This window comes from Oryzias latipes, chromosome 23 (genome assembly GCF_002234675.1).
Source record: "Oryzias latipes chromosome 23, ASM223467v1".
In the NCBI taxonomy this organism is placed as follows: Eukaryota; Metazoa; Chordata; class Actinopteri; order Beloniformes; family Adrianichthyidae; genus Oryzias; species Oryzias latipes.
Genome location: NC_019881.2, coordinates 14,650,321 through 14,668,995, shown reverse-complemented (window position 1 = coordinate 14,668,995; position 18,675 = coordinate 14,650,321). Strand labels below are relative to the sequence as shown.

Here is an 18,675-nt window from a genome sequence, read left to right as displayed (position 1 = left end):
GGGTTTTAAAAAATATATATTTATGCCACTTTTAGCCCAAAGCAAAAAACCTGTGTTGTTTGTTAGGACATAGTTTCAGCAGAGCAGCAGGGGTTTATTAGAAATTTGCCTCATAGTTGAGGGTGGAACTGTTAGTGTGGAGTAAGCCCACCCCTTAATTTACTTTGGTCCTCCATCATGGGAAAAATGCCACAAAAACATGGTAAAAACACCAAACACATGATTATCATTGGAGTGGGTCTTTAAAGAGCAGTTAGGTGGAAGTTACTTCAGTTCTGTTTGTCGTATTACGTGCATCTTACCGTCAGTTTTGATTCTGAGGGCAGTTCTGACCAATGCGAACAGTGTGGCATTGAACATCACCGTTCCATCGCTGTTCAGAGGCATGTTCATTGACACCAGACGCTACATAATGAAATAAACCAAAAGGAAAACATAAGATAACACACATGGCCAAAAACTAACCCTCTCTTATTGAGCATTTGATGCCAGCTTTGGTGTCAACTTCTTAATTCTAGTAAAAAAAAACATTCTGAAACCCTTTTACATTTATTTTTGTGTATTTTCTTTTATAATTGTGTCAGCTTTACCTTGCAAGCCACCCTGTGTGGGCAGAGCTTTCCAAATCCCAGAGGAGGCTGAATTCTCCGCAGCAAAGTGACTACATCAAGATGTTTTATTCGACCCCTTTAGAATTAAAGAAAATAAAAGACATTACATTAAAAAATTCAGCAACGGTTTGACAGACAAAAGCAACACTATCATTCTGAAAGTGTCTAATGCTTTCTCTCCTTAAACTCACTTAGCTTCTGGGTCATATTCAGCCCAGATTCTTTTGAATTCATCAAGATGGTGCGGTCCCAAGATCGACCAATCCCGTGTCAGGTAGTCAAAGTTGTCCATAATTACAGCCACAAATAGATTGATGATCTGCAGAGAAGCAGGAATCAGTAAGTGAGTTTGGAACTGTTATCTGGAAAAGGGAATCTTCCTTGTTCAGCCGTCTGTCTCACCAAAAAGGCACAAAGCATGTAGAAGCTGACGAAGTAAATGATGGCAAACTGGCTGCCACATTCCTCACTGGCGGTGCTGTTTTCATTGGTTGACCCTTTCTCACAGGGTCGGTTGGGTGAACACGCCAGCATGATCTCCTGCCATGCCTCGCCTGTCGCACATCTGATAAGCAGCAAAGATTATCCAACAATACAAAGAGAAGAACACAAGAAAAAATGCAAAATTAGTTGATAATTAATTCTTCATAATGCAGTTACACCATGTTAAAAATGTGATAATCAATTTTAAGACTGTGCTTAATAAGGTGCTTTTTTCCCCTGAACTCCCATGTCAACATATTTGCATCTTAAACTAACATTATTGAGAGCAAAAACTTACCAATGGTGTCATAATTGAAACTATCTAAATCTAATAAAAAATTAAACAACACTTTTTGTTGTTGTTGTGGATTTCATCAGTTTCAAAAATATCCTAATAACAAAATAAAAAAATTGAATTTTCTGTCAATTCTTTGATGTAGTGGGATTTACAGGGTTAAAGACGCCTTTATTTAGCCTTCTGCTCCCATTACCTGCTGGTGACATTACAGCAACTGATGAGGGAAGAACAAGCGAGATGGCAAAAATCCTCACCTGAAGAGCAGCAGCACTGCTTGAGGGAATGTCTGGAAGTTGTTGTTCCTGTTGATTTGTGAGAGATCCCGCAACGCTATTTTACCAAACATCTGCACAGGAAGGAAGGGGGGGAGGCATATAGCAAACAATATTGATCTTATCATTGCTAAAAAGAGGTCAGTCGAAAAAAGAGCCCAGCTGAAAATCAAATGAAAGTGTTAGAGGAAACAATACATATTTGGTTAAGAACAAGGAGAGTCCTACAGTTGGAAAGAACATCGATAGGAGAAGGAGGTGTGGAGAAAAGAACAACGACAGGACCGAACAGGAACGCTGGATGACAAGACTCCAGGATGACAAAGAAGGAATGAAGGTTTACTACTGGAAGTAGAAAACAACAAACCACAGAGAAGGAGCCATTTCTGCTAACTAAGTAAGAGCTTACCTGCATGCCAATGACAGCGTATATGAAGAAGAGCATCACTATAAGCAGAGCTACGTAGGGCAGGGCCTGAAGAGAAGAGAGAAGAATCAGTTGTCTGCAGTACTTGTTTGCATCAAGCCTGGATCCATTCACTTTCAGTCTACTTTTAAGTTCTTTGGGGATAAAAACAATTGATAATATATTTGCCATATATTTTTGCAATTGTTTGGGTGTTTTAACCATAAACGCCACTACTTTAATTACCCAGTCTAAACCAAAGTGAAAGGGACTGGATCTGAAATTACGGGAAGCACACAACCAAAAAATGTCTGTAAAATTCAATAAAATGCTCTTGGGGTCCACATTAAAATTTCTGCAAATAAAAACCAAGCCATTTGGGAAAAGGTGAACTTTTGGAAAAATTAGAGACAACACCAGACATATTAAAAATGCTAGAGTCAGATTGTCCTCCTGCAGACTTTTTCTGTAGGGTGTTGCAGGTACAACCATAAACATTATATTTTTTGATGCTCAACAAAGGTTTTTTTTTTTTGGTGGAGTGCTCTTTCAAACTTATCTATGGCTTAGCTTGTTTACGGGGAATGATGATCTCTTGAGGTTAAAAGAAGGTGGATATGATAGAATTGCAGTGTAAGAAATGGGAAGGTAGAGAGGTAAGAGCAGAAAAAGATAAAAGTGCACCACTATTTTTCCCAACTTAAATTCTCTGCAAAATATCTTCTAAAAATACTGAACTATTGAACGCAACACCCTTCTTTGGGTCCTCCTTTCTCCAATCCCTTATTTTCTGCAAAAAGAAAGATGAGGCCAACTCTAATTGACGACAGAGTCAACCAGGTTAGAGTGTCCCAAAGATCATAACATAATGGATCTATAGTAATAAGAATAAAAGGCTGAAGGTGCCATGGACAAAATATTAATAATAGCTGTGTTCAAAGTTTGAATAATAACATCTCCCAAAAATAACATTATCTCTAAAAATGGGATCATTTTGGAGTTGAAACTCCACTTGATAAGGGACACCGTTGGTTCTGGTAAAGCCCAACCTCCCCCATTTTAAGCATGTAGTGTCCGTTTCTCCCCTCACTTGGAAAGATTTGATGAAGGTCCACAGCAGGGTCCGAATCCCTTCCCCGCGAGAAAGCAGCTTCACCAGCCTCATCACGCGGAACAGTCGGAAGAAGGTGATGGAGATCCTGGCGTTCTCTTCTGAGTTCTGCAGTCCCTTTTGGTGGGGTTTGGTGTTTTTTTAGAAACAAAAAACACACAGGACGCATGGGAACACATGCAAATAGAAAAGGTAGGGAAGCGTACACACACCATCACACACAGACACAGCCACACACAGATATAGATGATTGCCATAAAAATATGCACATGTACACAGACATGTGCAAAAACACAAGTCATTTGTATGCATATTTTTATTCAAATATGCATAACAGACACACACAGACACACACACATACACACTAGTTACCAAATGAAAATCAGCGTCCAACAAAATCCCATCAAAATCAACTGACAAAGAGATCTGGAGAGAATCGGGCAATCATGCTTTTTTTTGTTCTTTTTTTCTTCAGACTTCATGGAAAAATCACCTGGCAGCATAGAAATCGAGAAATCCTCCCTAAACTTTCTGAGAAAACACGCTTTAGCTTTTATTTCATTTGATTATATGTTTTTGCTGAAACGACGACACTGGTAATAATTTAACATAATTCTATTTAAGGTATGTGAGTCTCACCCTCTCTGCTAAAACTTTTTTTTCAAGAAATAAGCTATAAAAACTTGAAAAGGGGACCAGTCATACTCTGACTTGACAGGATTCCGTTGCGAACACAAACACAGGACGCAGGAAGTTCCAACACAAAGACCTCTCCTTTATTCTCAACAGAACACTGGAAGCAAGGCTAGATACTCACGGCACTCGATATGGCGACAAGTACAGGGAACGCACAGATTATAAACCGGTGGAAGGATAAGATGAATAAGTAAAAGTGCACCCATTAGGATGACAGGAGACCCAGGTGGGAGAAAAAAAGAGACTGAAAAGCAAAACCCCTGAGATGAGAGAAACTGGAAACAGAAGGTAACAAAAAAAAAACTGGAAACATAACTACAACCTCGACTACCAATACCCCACAGTACTCCCTCCTCAAGGGGCACCTCTGGGTGCACCGCCAGGCTTGCCCCGGTGGCAGCGGTGAAACTCACGAATGAGGGTTGGGTCCATGATCCTGGAAGCTAGCACCTAGACCTTTCCTCAGGGCCATAACCCTCCCAGTCCACAAGGTATTGAAGATCCCTGCCCTGCCGTCTGGCATCCAGGAGGCGTCGAATGGTGTAGGCTGAATGATCATCTATGATGCGGGTGGGAGGAGGCGGAACAGAAGCAGGTTGCAGACTGGGGCCAACATGGGGCTTGGTCCAGGAAACATGGAAAACAGGGTGGATGCGAAGGGACTCGGGGAGACAGTGCTTGACTGTGACAGGGTTAACAACCTTGACCACCTCGAATGGGCAGATGTACCTTGGTGACAACTTCTTGGATTAGGTAGGGAGATTGATGTTTGGAGTGGACAGCATGACGGACTGACCAGGTGCATATATTGGTGCCGGGGTGCGATGATGATCAGCCAGCCACTTATTTGCTGCGGATGAACCTAGTATAGCAGCCTGGGCCTCCCTCCAGATGTCTCTGCAGCTGCGATAGAGGTGCTGGACTAAAAGTACTGCTACCTCTTTCTCCAGGGCGGGGAACAACGGAGGCTGATAGCTCAGAGAACACTCGAAGGGAGAAAAACAAGACGCGGAAGAGGTCAGAGAATTGTGGGCGTACTCAATCCAGGTTAGCAGGGAATTCCAGGAGGACTGGTGGCGGGAGGAGACATATCAGAGGGCAGCCTACAGATCTTCATTAGTCTGCTTCGCCTGGTCATTAGATTAGGAGTGAAAACCCGAGGAGAGGCTGGCTGCAGTCCCAAAGATTGCTCAGAGTGCCTTCCACACTTACGAAAAGAATCGAGGCTCCCCGACCTGAGACAATGTCCACAAGGATGCTGTGCAGCCTGAATACATGGGTGAAGATCAATTTGGCGCTCTCTGCAGCAGAGGGCAGTTTGGTTAATGCCACAAATTGGGCACCCTTTGAGAAGCAATCTACAACAATCATGACTACTGTCTTACCAGAAGAGAGGGGTAGCCCGGTTACAAAGAAATGTGTGACCACGGACGGGTCGGAATAGACATGGGGTCCAGCATGTGGTTTGTGACTGACCTTGTTTTGGGAACAGACGATGCAACTGGAAACAAAGCACTGTGTGTCTCGGGGCATGCTGAAACCCAAGAATTGGCGATGCAGGAAAGACACTGTCCTCCGCACACCCGAGTGACAGGGGAGTCGTAAAGACTGAAGGATCTGCCTCCCCCCCCCCGGATCAGGCTCCTGAGAATGCACTGCTCTGATGTTCCTCTCTAGCTTCCAGGAGAGCGCACCCAGGACACAGGAGGGGGGAATAATGTTCTTGGGATGTTGGTCTACCTCCACAAACTCCTGTTGCCAGGACAGCGCATCTGGCTTGGCATTCTTGGAGTGGGTGAAAAGCCGCTTTAAGCGGTAAAAAAACGAGTTAGCTGCCTCGGTCTAGTGGAAAGGAGAGGAGGTAGAGGTCAGACCAAGGGGCGCAACCACCAAGCTGAAGTTATGGATGAAGGGACGAAGGAAATTAGCAAAACTCAAGAAATGCTGGAGCTGTTTACGGTGAGTGGGGATGGACCAATTATCCACTGCACTTACCTTGGCCAGATCTGGCCTCAGCTCCCCGCCTGCAATCACAAAGCTCAGGAAAGAAACAGAGGGGGAGTGAAACTGGCACTTCTCTGCCTTTACATACAGTCTATTCTCTAGCAACCGCTGGAGAACCAGATGAACATGCTCCCTATCTTCATTGAGGCTAATAGGCTAATACAAAACAATGGAGAAAGTCCCGTCACACATCAATAATCAAAGCCTGGAACACCACTGGGACGTTAGAGAGGCCAAACCGCATAACCAGGTACTCAAAATGTCCGAGTGGCTTTCTTAAGGCAGTCTTTCACTCGTCCCCAGACCAGGTGATAGGCACTACGCAAGTCCAGCTTGGTGAACATCCGCACCCTCCTGTAGAACCTCAAAAGCAAAAGAGTCCAAGAGAGGGAGTGAGGACCTGTTCTTGACCGTGATCTTGTTAAGCCTGCGGTAATCTCTGCACGGTTGAAGAGAACTGTCCTTTTTACCCACAAAAAAGAACCCCACACCCAAAGGTGAAGAGGAGGGTCCAATTATGCCCGAGCTCAGGGACTGAGAGATGTACTCTTCCACAGCCTCCCTCTCTGGTCAAGGCAGGTTATAAAACCTGCTCTTAGGACGGGTAGCACCTGGTTGTAGCTCGATGGCGTCATAGGGCCTGGACTTGGAGAACACGTTCGCCAGGTCGTGGTACTCGGGCAGAACCCCAGAGAGGTCAGGTGAGGATGGATGCCCTTCCGGGGCAACAGGGTCAGCCTCAGGAGACCGAGCTGAGCGGAAGCAGGGGGCATGGCAGCAGTCACTCCAGCCAGGTCACCAATCAATCAATACCAGGGTTTTGAGTCTTAAACCAAGGGAACCCCAAAACCACAGGATTGTGGGAAGAAAACAGCGAGAATTGCGTATACTCATGATGATTACCAGACAAGATAAATTGAACTGGCTCAGTGACTTGAGGCAACAGTCAAACCTTTAAGAGGGATAAAACCTGAATCCCCATGGATGCAGAAAGCAGACTTAGGAAATGGTGGGTGCCTGACCACCAGGCATTTGGGCAATCCCTATAGAAATGACCCGGCCGACCGCAGTAAAGGCACTCACCCTCCATCATCTGTCGCCTCAGCTCCGAAGAGGACAGATGACCACGACCCAGCTGAAAAGGCTCCTCTGCCTCCAACTGGGGTGCTGGGCGTTCTGCTGGAACAGCAGAATGAACAAGAGAGTGGTGGGTCTTGTGGTTGCTGGGGTCCTCTCTGGAATGGGGGACCCCCCACCCGGCGACCCTGCTAGCGATCCTGCAGCCGGTCGTCCATTTGGATGGTCAGGGTGATGAGGGCCTCCATAACGAGGGCAAGTCCAGGGGAGTTGATGATTCTTCAGTTCCTACCCTCCAGGTAGGCATCAGTGGCTGGAGCCGGATTCCAGCCGCTCTCTGAAGCGAGGGTCCAGAACTCTTTCGAATAATCCGCCACCTGCTTTTTCTATTGTCTCAACCGCATGAGAGCTCAGGCTGCTTCTCTTCCAGGTTTTGTGTGCTGAAACACCTGGGTGAAAGCCTCAAGAAAAACCGGAAGGGAAACACAGACGAGTAACCCTCTTTGTCACTCTGCGGTGGCCACTCTGCCGGTGAAATGGGAGATTACAAAGGCCACATTGTATTGATCCGAAGGGTAGTTGGATGCCTGCAGTTTGAAATGGAGCTCACATTGAGTAATGAATCCCCGACAGTCTCCAGAGTCTCCAGAAAACCTCTCCTGTTGGGCTAATAAAACGGCGGGGGCCAGGGGTGTCAGACCGGCAGTGGAGGAAGACAGTTGGGCGGATAGGACGGTGGAGGAGGCTGGACCTGCTCTACCAGTTCCTCGATCTGATTCCCAAATGCAGCAAATTGGTGCTCGTGGCTATTGGAAATCTCCAGTAAACCCTAGTGAAGAGCGTGCATCAGGTCCTCTTGTTGACAGATTATCCGCTCCTGGTTAGTGAGGATCGAGTGTAGAGTGTCTGCATCTGCTGTGTCCATGTTGGCCATCGTAATGTTGGATTCCCGGTGTGGATACAAACGCAGAACGCAGGAAGTTCCAACACAAAGACCTCTCCTGCATTCTAAACAGAACAGTGAAAACAACGCCAGAATGCTCGCTGCACTCGAGAAGACACACAAAATGATCTGGCGACAAGTGGATGGAACATGCCCATTATAAACAGGTGGAAGGATGAGACCATTAAGAACAGGTGCACCCATTAAGATGACAGGAGACCCAGATGGGAGAGAAAAAGAGACTGAAAAGGAAAACCCCAGAGACGACATGAACCGGAAGATAACAACAAAAACTGGAAACATAACTAAAACTCCAAAACTCCACACTGATTCATCAATAAATATTTGGTATCCAGATATCATTAACAAATGTGCCAATATTACAAAAATTCCTAATTTTGTTGACATAAATGTTTTAAACGCTATCTAGTTTAACTTATAATCAATTAAAAAATAATTTCTAAAAACGAAGTAGGAGACACAGACTTGAGAAAATCTTGCTTCATTACTCTATACGACTGGTAGTTCATAACCGGAAACCCAACTAGAACGCACTAAAATCTAGACAACAAACAGTTCAGCAAAAAAGACAGACCTTAACAATCATTTCCTAATGGTTTCACCAAAATCTTACGCTAATTATAAAACTATTTTTATATGCAAGCAGATCCGAGTCTCAAACACCTCTGTCTTCCATGAAACAGTGAATAAACTAGAATCAGGGAATACACTATTGTCTTTAAGTCTATATTGCCATTTGTGATTTTCCAAGAAGCCATCACTTCATTTTGTTATTCCCATATGGAATTAGACTCGTACAAAGAATGTGTCATTTTCCTCACATGTTCAAAATTTACAGAGGGTATTAACAATTTGGGAAAGGGATTTTCATAATTTAGGAAGCATGAGATATTTTTTTCTGATGTGTTGGAATTAACTTCTAACATTCTAAAAATGACACATTCTTCTGAGGAGTGGAAATCCCAGGTTTTAACTGCAGGTAATACCACAGCTGGACCACAGTAGGCGCCACTGCACCATTGAGAACGTGATGGCACTGAGCAGAAAAGATACTGTGGCGAAAAGTGTAACTGAGAGAGAAACAGCGTGAGGAACAGGCAGAAGATAAGGAATGGTTTGAAAGAACAGCAGACAGAGGTGGAAAGACAGAGGGCTGGAGGAGACATATAGTATAAAGAGAGCCTTCCAGCATGACTATGATGGCTTGTACCAGTGTGGAAGCGTGAAAGATACCACACCCATAAGGGGAGAGTCATGGGAGAGGTGGGGGCACAATGGCAACGAGAATGGCCACTCAAGGAAAGTCAAAGGCCTCAGATTTACTAAACCTAAAATGCAGTGTCCTTCACCAAACGCTTACATACACAGTTGTATTAACTCATAAATACAAATACATAATGTGAACAAACAAAAGTACAAACAACAGAACTACAAAACGCTGGGCATGCTGCAGAAGATCACCGCAAGAGCGACAGAGGGGAGATGACAGATTGAATAAAAACCCAAAAGTTCAGGATCATACCATGGACGGCATAGCGGTAGGAGGGATGGAATGTTGGAGGGATGGAAGGATGGTGGAGGAGGTAGGGAGGCGGGCGAGGTTACCGTCAGGGCGTACCATTGGCCTTACCACAGGGGGGTGAGAGGTGGAAGAGGAGGAAGAGGAGGACGAAGAGGACGAGGACGAGGAGGAGTCAGCTGGCTTTAAGGAAAGGCAACAAAGATCAGCACCGGAGCGCCTTGGTGTGCGCTTATCACCTGGGGCTTTACAGCACAGAGTGGAGCTAAAATATAGGTAACTTTTGTGGTAAATGTCTGTCTGATGCTGTAATCATAGGGGCTGTGTGTAATGTAGATGTCTTTGTTTTCCTCTCAGAATTCGGGTAAAGAATAAAAAAGAATCTAGCATTTTTATGTAATTTTTAACGCAGGAATACAGTAAATGATTAGAATTTGAGGTTGTTAAGTGCAGTTTAAGAGTTTATTATAAAATTATTTTATTAGCCACCATTCCTAAAATTACCCCCCCAAAAATAGATTTAAAAAGTAGAGGTTTGACATTATAGAAATGTTGCTGGTGTAGGATGGCAAAAAAAAAAAAAAAGTTTTTGAAATAAAAATGCTCTTGATTATTTTATTTTTTTTGTTAGTGAAGCCACATATTATGTCCTTCTAAGAGCTTCCTAACCTCTACTTTTGCAACCATGTATTCCTGCGTTTAGATCTGTTTTCGAAACCTGAATCCATTAAATATTTGTCTAAAATAGATTTTTTATGGATAATAATAGAGTCATGGACAATTTTACTTCTATTTCCTCATGTTACTGGTGCACTGAATTTGTTGGTATTTCTAAATGCTATATAAAAATTAAATGTATATAATTTTTTTGTAAACAACTTTTGTACAAAATGTATTACTGTGGCTACACTAAATATTCAGTTTATAGTCAAATTATTATTTTATAACTTAATTGTTGAACTAAAAAAAATCGTTAGTAAATTTTGTTAAAGATCTTCAACCAATTCCCTATTCACATTTCCAAAAGTTTTATTTGTTTCCATAATAAGTTTTTATTGCTTGACAGAATTATGTCACATGGGTAAATTATGGCTATAACCTAGTGTCATTCTGTTAACCTGAAGGATTAACATAACAAGAAGGCCCTGTTAAAATACCTGCATCTGTCAAGAAAAAAAGCACAGATACACATTTGCTCCCTGTCCGTGCTCTTAAAGTCCCACTCTGATCATCTTTTGATCCACTTTCAATATGTTTCCAGTGGTTGTTTAATTATGTGGTTATTTCAATTACCAGTACATTGTTTCTAGCCAAATAAAAAGAAAAAAAAAAAACATTGTTGTTTTCTCTGATAAAGTTGTTGCAGAGCAATAGTTCGTTTGAAATTCACCTCTGAATTAGGGGCAGGACCGTTGGCGCACAGCAACCTTGCCCCCCATTCCCCTCCCCATTGTGGAGCAGAGCAGTGGGCTTGTGGCTCGGCCAGTGCACTTTCTATGTGACAAACAAGCTCTTTTTCAAACTGCATTACTTCATCTGCTCTTGAGTTACAACTATTTGAACAAGGACATGTGCAGAAGTGCAACTTTAACTTCATTTTCCTTATACATGCCCTCTATCATCAGAAAAAAAATGCCAAAGGAACATATTAAATGGATTTTCATCAGAGTGGGTCTTTAAACAGAAGGGGGCAGAATAGGTAAGATTATTTTTTAGAAAAGAAGAATAAATAAACAAGAACAGAGATTGGAGTGGAAGCAAAAAAAGGATGAAACCAAAAAAATAAAGTTAGACACTAGAGAGGGGGGTAAATGAATATACGATAAAAAAAAAAAAAAGTAGGGGAAAAAGAAGAGGAAAGTAGAAGGTGAGAAAAAATAAGGCATTTACTGTAAAGGGATTTTAACAGGACCACGTCATGCTTAAAAATCAATTGAAAAAATGCATAGTTTCTCTGATTGCAAAAATAAGTCCTTATGTGAAAGTTTTAAATTTTTTCCACAAGTAGTCAGAGACGAAAACAATAATAAAAGTAGTCAAATTTGGATTTCTATTCAAAAAAGGCTTGAAGGGATTCCTTCACGGCGTGTCTGTACAAGTGTAGAAACATGTTTGCTGTATGTGATTACTTTTTATATTTGTACGAGGTGAAAATTTGTTCAGAAGAAAAGAAGATTAAAAAGGAGGCCGTAAAGAAACAGGAAACAAAAAAAGGATGGAGGCAAGGAAGAGTTACTTGTTTGATTTGATAGTAAAGATTGTAAAAATAATCCTTATCTGAGTGTGATAATAAAGGACCAGTTGGATTAAGGGAGATGTTATTTAACAATGAATATATTATTATTATTATTATTATTATGGGTAAAATGTAGCAGCAAAAACTAACAAACTATAATGAACTGATATGTTTGGAGAATATGCATTAAAAATGTGCAATTTTAACAAAAGCAATAAGAATTTCAGAAGTTCTTTCAGTGCTGATGTGAGACACGTTTAAATTGACCTGTGCTTTTTTTCTCACATTGCACATCATGTTTTAAAGCAAAGAATTTTAACATCTCATGGGTAACATGAGGGTCATGGTGCCAGTTTTGCCCCACAAAAAATGTCAACATGTGTACAAAAGTACACAAAACCTGTTGCGTGTTAAAATAAATTTGAACAGACAGGAGTTTGTTGACTAATTTCTCAAAAAAATTGAGACTCATGTTACCCAGCTTGCATTTCAGGTGAGCAAGCAGCACCGCAGTCATAGAGAAAGGAAAAGTCAGAAAGTACGAGAGATAAACATTCATAAAAGAAGAGTAAAGAGAACTGAAAAAGCTCAGGAGGAGAAGGATGAAAAGGAATAGAGAAGGCATTCCAACGAGAGGGAGAAGTAGATGCAATTCATACTGGCATCCTCTGCAAGACACCGCTCAGAGCAAACCACTACTGATCTGTTCACACTAGCTCTACTCATACCAAACTGAAATGGAAAAGAAACCAAACAAGGTTTAAGAAGCGCCCGCAGATCGCTGGGGTGAGACCCAGGATTAGAGAAATGCTGACTTGAGGATAAAAACAGATAATCTAAACCAACAGGCACCCAACAGAGCAGCAAAGTGGGTGTACTTGGATAATACATTAAATGTTTACTTAGAACAAATTAAAGAGGCTTAACAAATAAAGCTAACCTGTCTCTGCATTTCATCGCAAACATGATAGAAAAGTCGCAGTTGACAAGATTCTCTCCATCTAATCCTGCTGTTTGGCAGTTAAAAACATTAAATTTTGCTCATGCGAGACATGAAATGCAGCAAAAGGCTAACAAATTTAAAGGCCTAACAGGGTCATGTTTTACAACAGCCTAAAAATCTGAGAGGACTGAAGTGCGGAGGGTTTCTTAAAAACAAGAAGGTAAAAGAAAAACGGTGGCTGGGCATCCCATTCCCCATATTATTACAAACTACCGGAAAAGGCAAAAGGAAAACATCTTAGGTCATGCCTTCAGGTTAGACGTTAGGAAAAAAAACTCATTCAGTGAACCAAATCAATCCTGTGTCCTAATTTTTCTAATTCAATCAAATCAAAAAGAAATTTCAAACCAAAATCTGATGCAGTGCAACATTTGTGAAATGTATAGATGACAAAGGTGCATATCACTGGCCTGGTGGGCTTTGCTCTGAAAACCTCAATCACAGCTTTAAAGTAATTTAAAACATATATATATATATATACTGTATTACTCTAATAAAAATGTTAGACAGAAAAATGCAATTTTGGACATCTAAAATGATTATTTAAATGATCCCTCACAAAATAACAGGAAGCATTTAGCCCTTAAAAAAAAAAATTTCATGATTTTATATTTACAAAATTGTTTTGAAAAACTCTGACCTTCCTCGTAATTATTGCCTAGTATTTCTTTAAAGACCCACTCCAATCATATTTTGATCTATTTTAAAAACATTCCAAGTGGTCTTTTAATCATGTTTATGCCATTTTTAGCCACATTATTTTTTTTCAATTGTGTTGCTCTCTAGGACATAGCTTCTACAGAGCAGAGCAACCCCGCCTCCCTTCCCCTCCCTATTGCCAAGAGCTCAAAGCAGGGAGTTTGTGTCCTGCCCAGTGTATTTTCTACATTACATATATGCTTTTTTTTTAATGGCATTGTTTCATCTGCTCCTGATTCACAATGATTTTAATAAAGAAATATTAAGAAATGAAATTTTAAGCTTAATTTTCTTAAAATATATCCTCCATCATCAGAAAAATGATACAGGTACATTTTAAAACGTTTTTTTTTCCACCGGAGTAGGTCTTTAAAAAGGAATTGCAGGTCCTGCAAAAAAAATAGGTAAATGTATCAGGTGTTTCTTTTATATGTAAGGTAAATCCCTGTTTTCTGTGCTTCTCAAGTAATATCTCTACTGAAGGGATTTGAGTATAAGAACTAGTTGTAAACACAATAGACATTTTCCTTGTCTTTGGGATGTTCATTCTCATTCAGCTCCACTGCTGACCACAGGGCTTCCATGTTCATAATAAATGAATTCATACATGCATTTACATAAATTTCATGGGTAGTGGTTAAATCCATTTAAGGACAAAATAGTTCTCCGTGAATGTACTTAGTGATAAAAAGCGAAACTTATTTTTTCTGATTGAACTTCCCTGTGATTTATGAACAAGGAGTTTCTTTGTTTTTGCTCAGGAGGTTAGGCACATTTATTGTAAATGCTCTAAAAAAAAAAGTCAAGTTCTGATGATCTGTAAAAACAGAAGGGGTCGCAGGCCTGGATGTGTCACCTTTGTATCTATAAAGTGTCCATCATGCTACTGAGTATGTTGTGTGGCAATGATCGAGTAATGAACAAACCAAGTGCTGAATAAATGCAGTCGATTATATTAACAAATGCAGTCTTTGATGCAACTGACCCTCAAAAGACGGAGGCAAACACGCCCATCTGAAACAGTTTCAAAAGATCAGAAGCTAAAGAAATCATTGGTGAATTAAGTCATGTTTAATTGACACTTTAAGTGGAAGCAGTGCTGAAACTTTAATTACAGAAAGAAAAGATTTGTGGCAAAGTGTACTTTAAATGTGGCAAAAGACGTTTTCAAGGGAAAATCTAGAAAGCCGTCTCAGGCAGCTGTTCTCCAATTATGTTGTGCACCATCTGGTTGTTTGATCTGCCAGTCTTTTTTTTTTTTTCATTATAAATTTTTTGTGGTTGAAATTTTCTCCAGATGAAGTTTCTCAATCATTTGAAAGCATTAGAGATAGGCATCGCTGCTCTGTCTGTTTGAGCGTGTAGAAATGGCAAATCATGCAGGCAGGAAGGGAGGGAGTTGGACTACTTACGTTAACCTCAGTGATGGCTATGTCAACAATGCTACCCACAACTATCAAGGCATCAAATGTGTTCCATGCATCAACAAAATAATGCTGCATAGGGTGGAAAAGAAAAACAACAGAAGAAAAAGAAAGAGGACAGAACAGAAGACATTTAAAAAAATGGAAACGACAGAAACCAAAGGAGAGAGGAGAAAAGTAAGATCAAAACATTACATACATGAACATAGGAGTTCTGGATTACAAAGAAAAGAAAGGGGCAGTCTGAAAAAACAAAACAAAAAAATAACAAAGACAGGGCAGTCTAATAGATATGGACTGCAGAGGAAGAGCAGCAGCGAACCAGTCATGCTTGTCCATGAGGGGAAATGTCAACAACAGCAGTAAAGTTGCAACAAAATCACAACATCAACAGAAAAGTGCTCATCGCTGGAGTGAAAGAAAAAAAACAAACCCAAACAAATAATTAAATAAAGCTGTGTAAGAGTGTTTATGATTGGTCAGGGAGTTAGTTTCGTTAGTTACGGGGTTAAATCTGAGTATACGCCTCAGTGCAACCGGGAAGGAACATAAACATAAACTCTAGAACCCAACAACATTTCAGTAAAGAACAAGGAAGCCTTCACAGCTAAACCCTGCCTGTGACGTCTCTCCTGCAAGTTCTTGCTCAGGAACCCTTGAGGATGGGGTAGGCAAGGGGGGAGAGGTTGGGGGGGGGGGGGGGTCCCCACTGTGTGGCAGCAGCGGCCTTCTTGAATTTAAAGGTGGCGGAGAAGGAAGGAGGAGGAAGACAGATAGATGAGGAGAGACAACTGTCTGACACAGAGAGGGAAAGGAGAGCAGAGAAAGGATACAGAAGCCTGAGAGGACATACAAGACAGGGACACAGAGGGAAGGGGTACAGAGACTGAGGAGGGGGGGCGTTGTACTTACGTTGATTTCACTGAGAATGACGTCTATTATGCTGCCAATTACGATGAGGAAATCAAACACATTCCAGGGATCACTAAAGTACCCCTACACAGGATGAGGTGAGCAGGAGGAGGAGGAGGAGGTGAGAAAGGAAGGTTAGAAGGAACACAACATCTGATGGCACTTCGTAGCCCCCATTAAGGTGGAATGAAGTTTCACAGTGCAGAAGAAACTGGGGGAGAAAAAATCCTCCAATACTCCCCACTCTTTTCATCCAGTGCATCTAATCTTCTGGTTTTGTTAAAAACGATTTGTTAGATTGCAGTTATTTGTGTTTCCCAATGCGGATGTGATTATCCAGAAAGCTCACTTTGTTCATTGAAATTCTTTGGTTAATGTCTCTTGCCGGGTAAACATTATTACTTAATTTACACAAGCTTGAAGTTCTGCCAATATATGATTACCTGCGTTCAAAGACCAACACTTCAAAATAAATTTGAAGCTAATAATGGCTATTGACAGCGATGAAAAATGAACAAAAATAGAACTGAAAGTTAAAGAAAAGAGCTCAGTTGCTGATCCCTTTTGAGCTGCATCATCTCATATTGGCAGCTAGGAAAATATGCAGTTCTCCTGCCATATTTACTTTGAAAAGCATTCTTTAAACAATTTTAGTGAAAAAAGGTAAATCCAGAGTTATACATTTGTGCAAATGTATGCACCTAGCATTAGTATTTAAATGTTGATATTTGTCCTGAGAATCTATAAGTCAAAAAAGGTGTTTAGGATGGAAAAAACCTAACTAAACAAAGTAGACATAAGGAGAACAATGCAACACATTAGAAAAAACACAAGAATCAGGATCATTTTCCTCCGCTGCCATGTTGAAACCTAAGCAAAAATCTAAAACAGAATAAATGTGAAAAATCTGTGATACTGGAGCTCATTCCAGAGGTATTTGGATGAAACCTGTAGAGAAATAAAGCGTTACGGAGCAATATCTCTCTGTTTAAATCAAAAGTTAATTCATTAAATGTCTTTTCTTCACATAAACCCTGACGAAGAGGAAAATATCAATAATTGTTTAAAATGCTTTACAGTGTATTATCATGCTGCACCACACACCCTGGCAAAAAAAAGAAAAAAATTAAAGATTCTCAAATAATTAAAACTCTTCAGAAGAAAATATTTTCTTTCAGAGATTTTGTGGTATTTAGTATCCACAATTTAGTGGATAGCAAAGTCTTAAGAAGCAGTGACTGAAACAGTGGGCACTCAAAATAAAACAACTTGTAAAAAGACGACTAACTTCCCAAATAAAAGCACAGTTTCTCAGGTTTTGTGATGGCACACATTTTGCAGAAAATGATTGGAAAATTTAAACCTGTCCAAAAAAAAAACACCCCATAAATGATTTCCTTTCAACAAAACTTCCACTTGTTGGTGGTTCATCTTTTGTAAATAGTTTCAGTCAATTTTACAAACAACTCACAAATAATTTACCATTTTCATTATGCTTACTAAACTAAGATATCATTAATATTCCTAAAAATTATAAAAGCAAAAGTCTAGAAATAAACATTTATTGATTTGCGTTGCCTTGTCTACAAGGAACATTTATGGGGTTGTTTAAAATCCTGGGGAAAAGGTTAAAAAAAAAGTACTTGACAGCAGGATTTTCTGTATTAGTAGACAATCCTTCAACACTTTTCTTTGATTTACAACTTGTGACATGCAACATTAGAAGCAAGGAAAAAAAAAGGATCTTAAACTATACTTTTGATACTGATTGCGCCTTTTTCTCGGACACTGCTGTAACAAAGTGAGACATATCCATCTGTTACTGTTTAAACAGCTGACACACCAGGACATTATTAAATTGGACCAACAAACCCCACGAAACCGCCCGGCATGGTAACAAAGCAGCAGTGAGATTAAAATCCACATGATACTGTCCATTAATCCTCTTTTAGATCTATGCTACTGCACTAATTACATACACGATTTTCAAAAAGCTTCAAAGCAAACACAATGTCAAATATCATAGTCTAAAAAAAGTCATAAATATTTTTCCTGTCAGCAATGAGGAGATTGCTTACCCTGGGTTTGAAGGCGATGAGCTTAAGGATCATTTCGACAGTGAACAGCCCAGTGAAAAGCATGTTGAGGATGTTCATTGCATCATTGAAGTTTTTGGTCTGCCCATGATGCTGCAGAAACACGAAGATGTCAAAAGTGCCCACAAAAAGAAGTAAGTCAGAGGGCTGCATGTGTGCGACTCACCTGCATGGCCAGACAGATGGTGTTGAGAAGAATGAGTGTGAACATCAGGTACTCAAAGTAGGTGGAGTTGACCACATACCACACCTTGTACTGGTATGGGTTCTTGGGGATGTAGCGGCGCAGAGGACGAGCCTTGAGGGCATACTCCACACACTGACGCTGTAACACACAAAGGAGGGTATCTCTGGGTTCTACAGCTTCTGTCCCTCCTTACTCCAACTATTTTCTCCCTCAAAAGCTTGATTAAATTTGAGTTACTTTACAAAACCCTCCCAGTGAACTCAGATGCACAGACTAGCTCGTACCTAAACCAAATTTTCAATAGCTTTCTCTTTGCTTTTGTTCTTAGCTTTCTTGTCTGTTGCACTTGGCACAAAAGATTGATTCAAATTTCTTTGTAAAATACACACAAACAATACCTGGTTCTTGTCCAGCTCACAGTTCTTATATTCTTGCTCCCCCTGCTCCTGGAATGTGACGATGACGAAACCGACGAAGATGTTCATCATGAAAAAAGCAATGATGATGATGTAAATGATGAAGAAGATGGAAATGACCACACGGTAGTTGTAGATGGGCCCAACATCCTCAGAATGAGAGTCTATGGCTCGGTACAGTAACCTGAAAGGGAAAAGAGTCATAACATGAAGACTTTAAAGGCCACAGCATTACACTCATAGATATGTAGATGCTCTGCG

General features: G+C 40.7%; 1 protein-coding gene across 5 annotated transcripts in view; it reads right to left on the bottom strand.

The window, feature by feature from the left end:
• Positions 1-18,675, bottom strand: part of LOC101173517 (voltage-dependent L-type calcium channel subunit alpha-1C) — a 197,723-nt gene that overhangs the window by 15,255 nt on the left and 163,793 nt on the right. For 2 of the 5 annotated variants that reach the window (XM_023952670.1, XM_023952671.1), the window contains exons 30-41: positions 18,397-18,598; positions 17,978-18,136; positions 17,794-17,904; positions 15,716-15,799; positions 9,541-9,624; positions 3,161-3,298; positions 2,074-2,139; positions 1,647-1,738; positions 1,014-1,176; positions 803-930; positions 591-687; positions 303-405 (exon numbers count right to left, since the gene is read on the bottom strand). In XM_023952670.1, the coding sequence (XP_023808438.1) occupies positions 303-405; positions 591-687; positions 803-930; positions 1,014-1,176; positions 1,647-1,738; positions 2,074-2,139; positions 3,161-3,298; positions 9,541-9,624; positions 15,716-15,799; positions 17,794-17,904; positions 17,978-18,136; positions 18,397-18,598 (1,427 nt within the window). Of the gene's footprint in view, positions 1-302; positions 406-590; positions 688-802; positions 931-1,013; positions 1,177-1,646; positions 1,739-2,073; positions 2,140-3,160; positions 3,299-9,540; positions 9,625-14,791; positions 14,876-15,715; positions 15,800-17,793; positions 17,905-17,977; positions 18,137-18,396; positions 18,599-18,675 lie in introns of all 5 variants that reach the window. The other 3 variants (XM_020714256.2, XM_023952672.1, XM_020714255.2) reach the window with 2 other exon arrangements.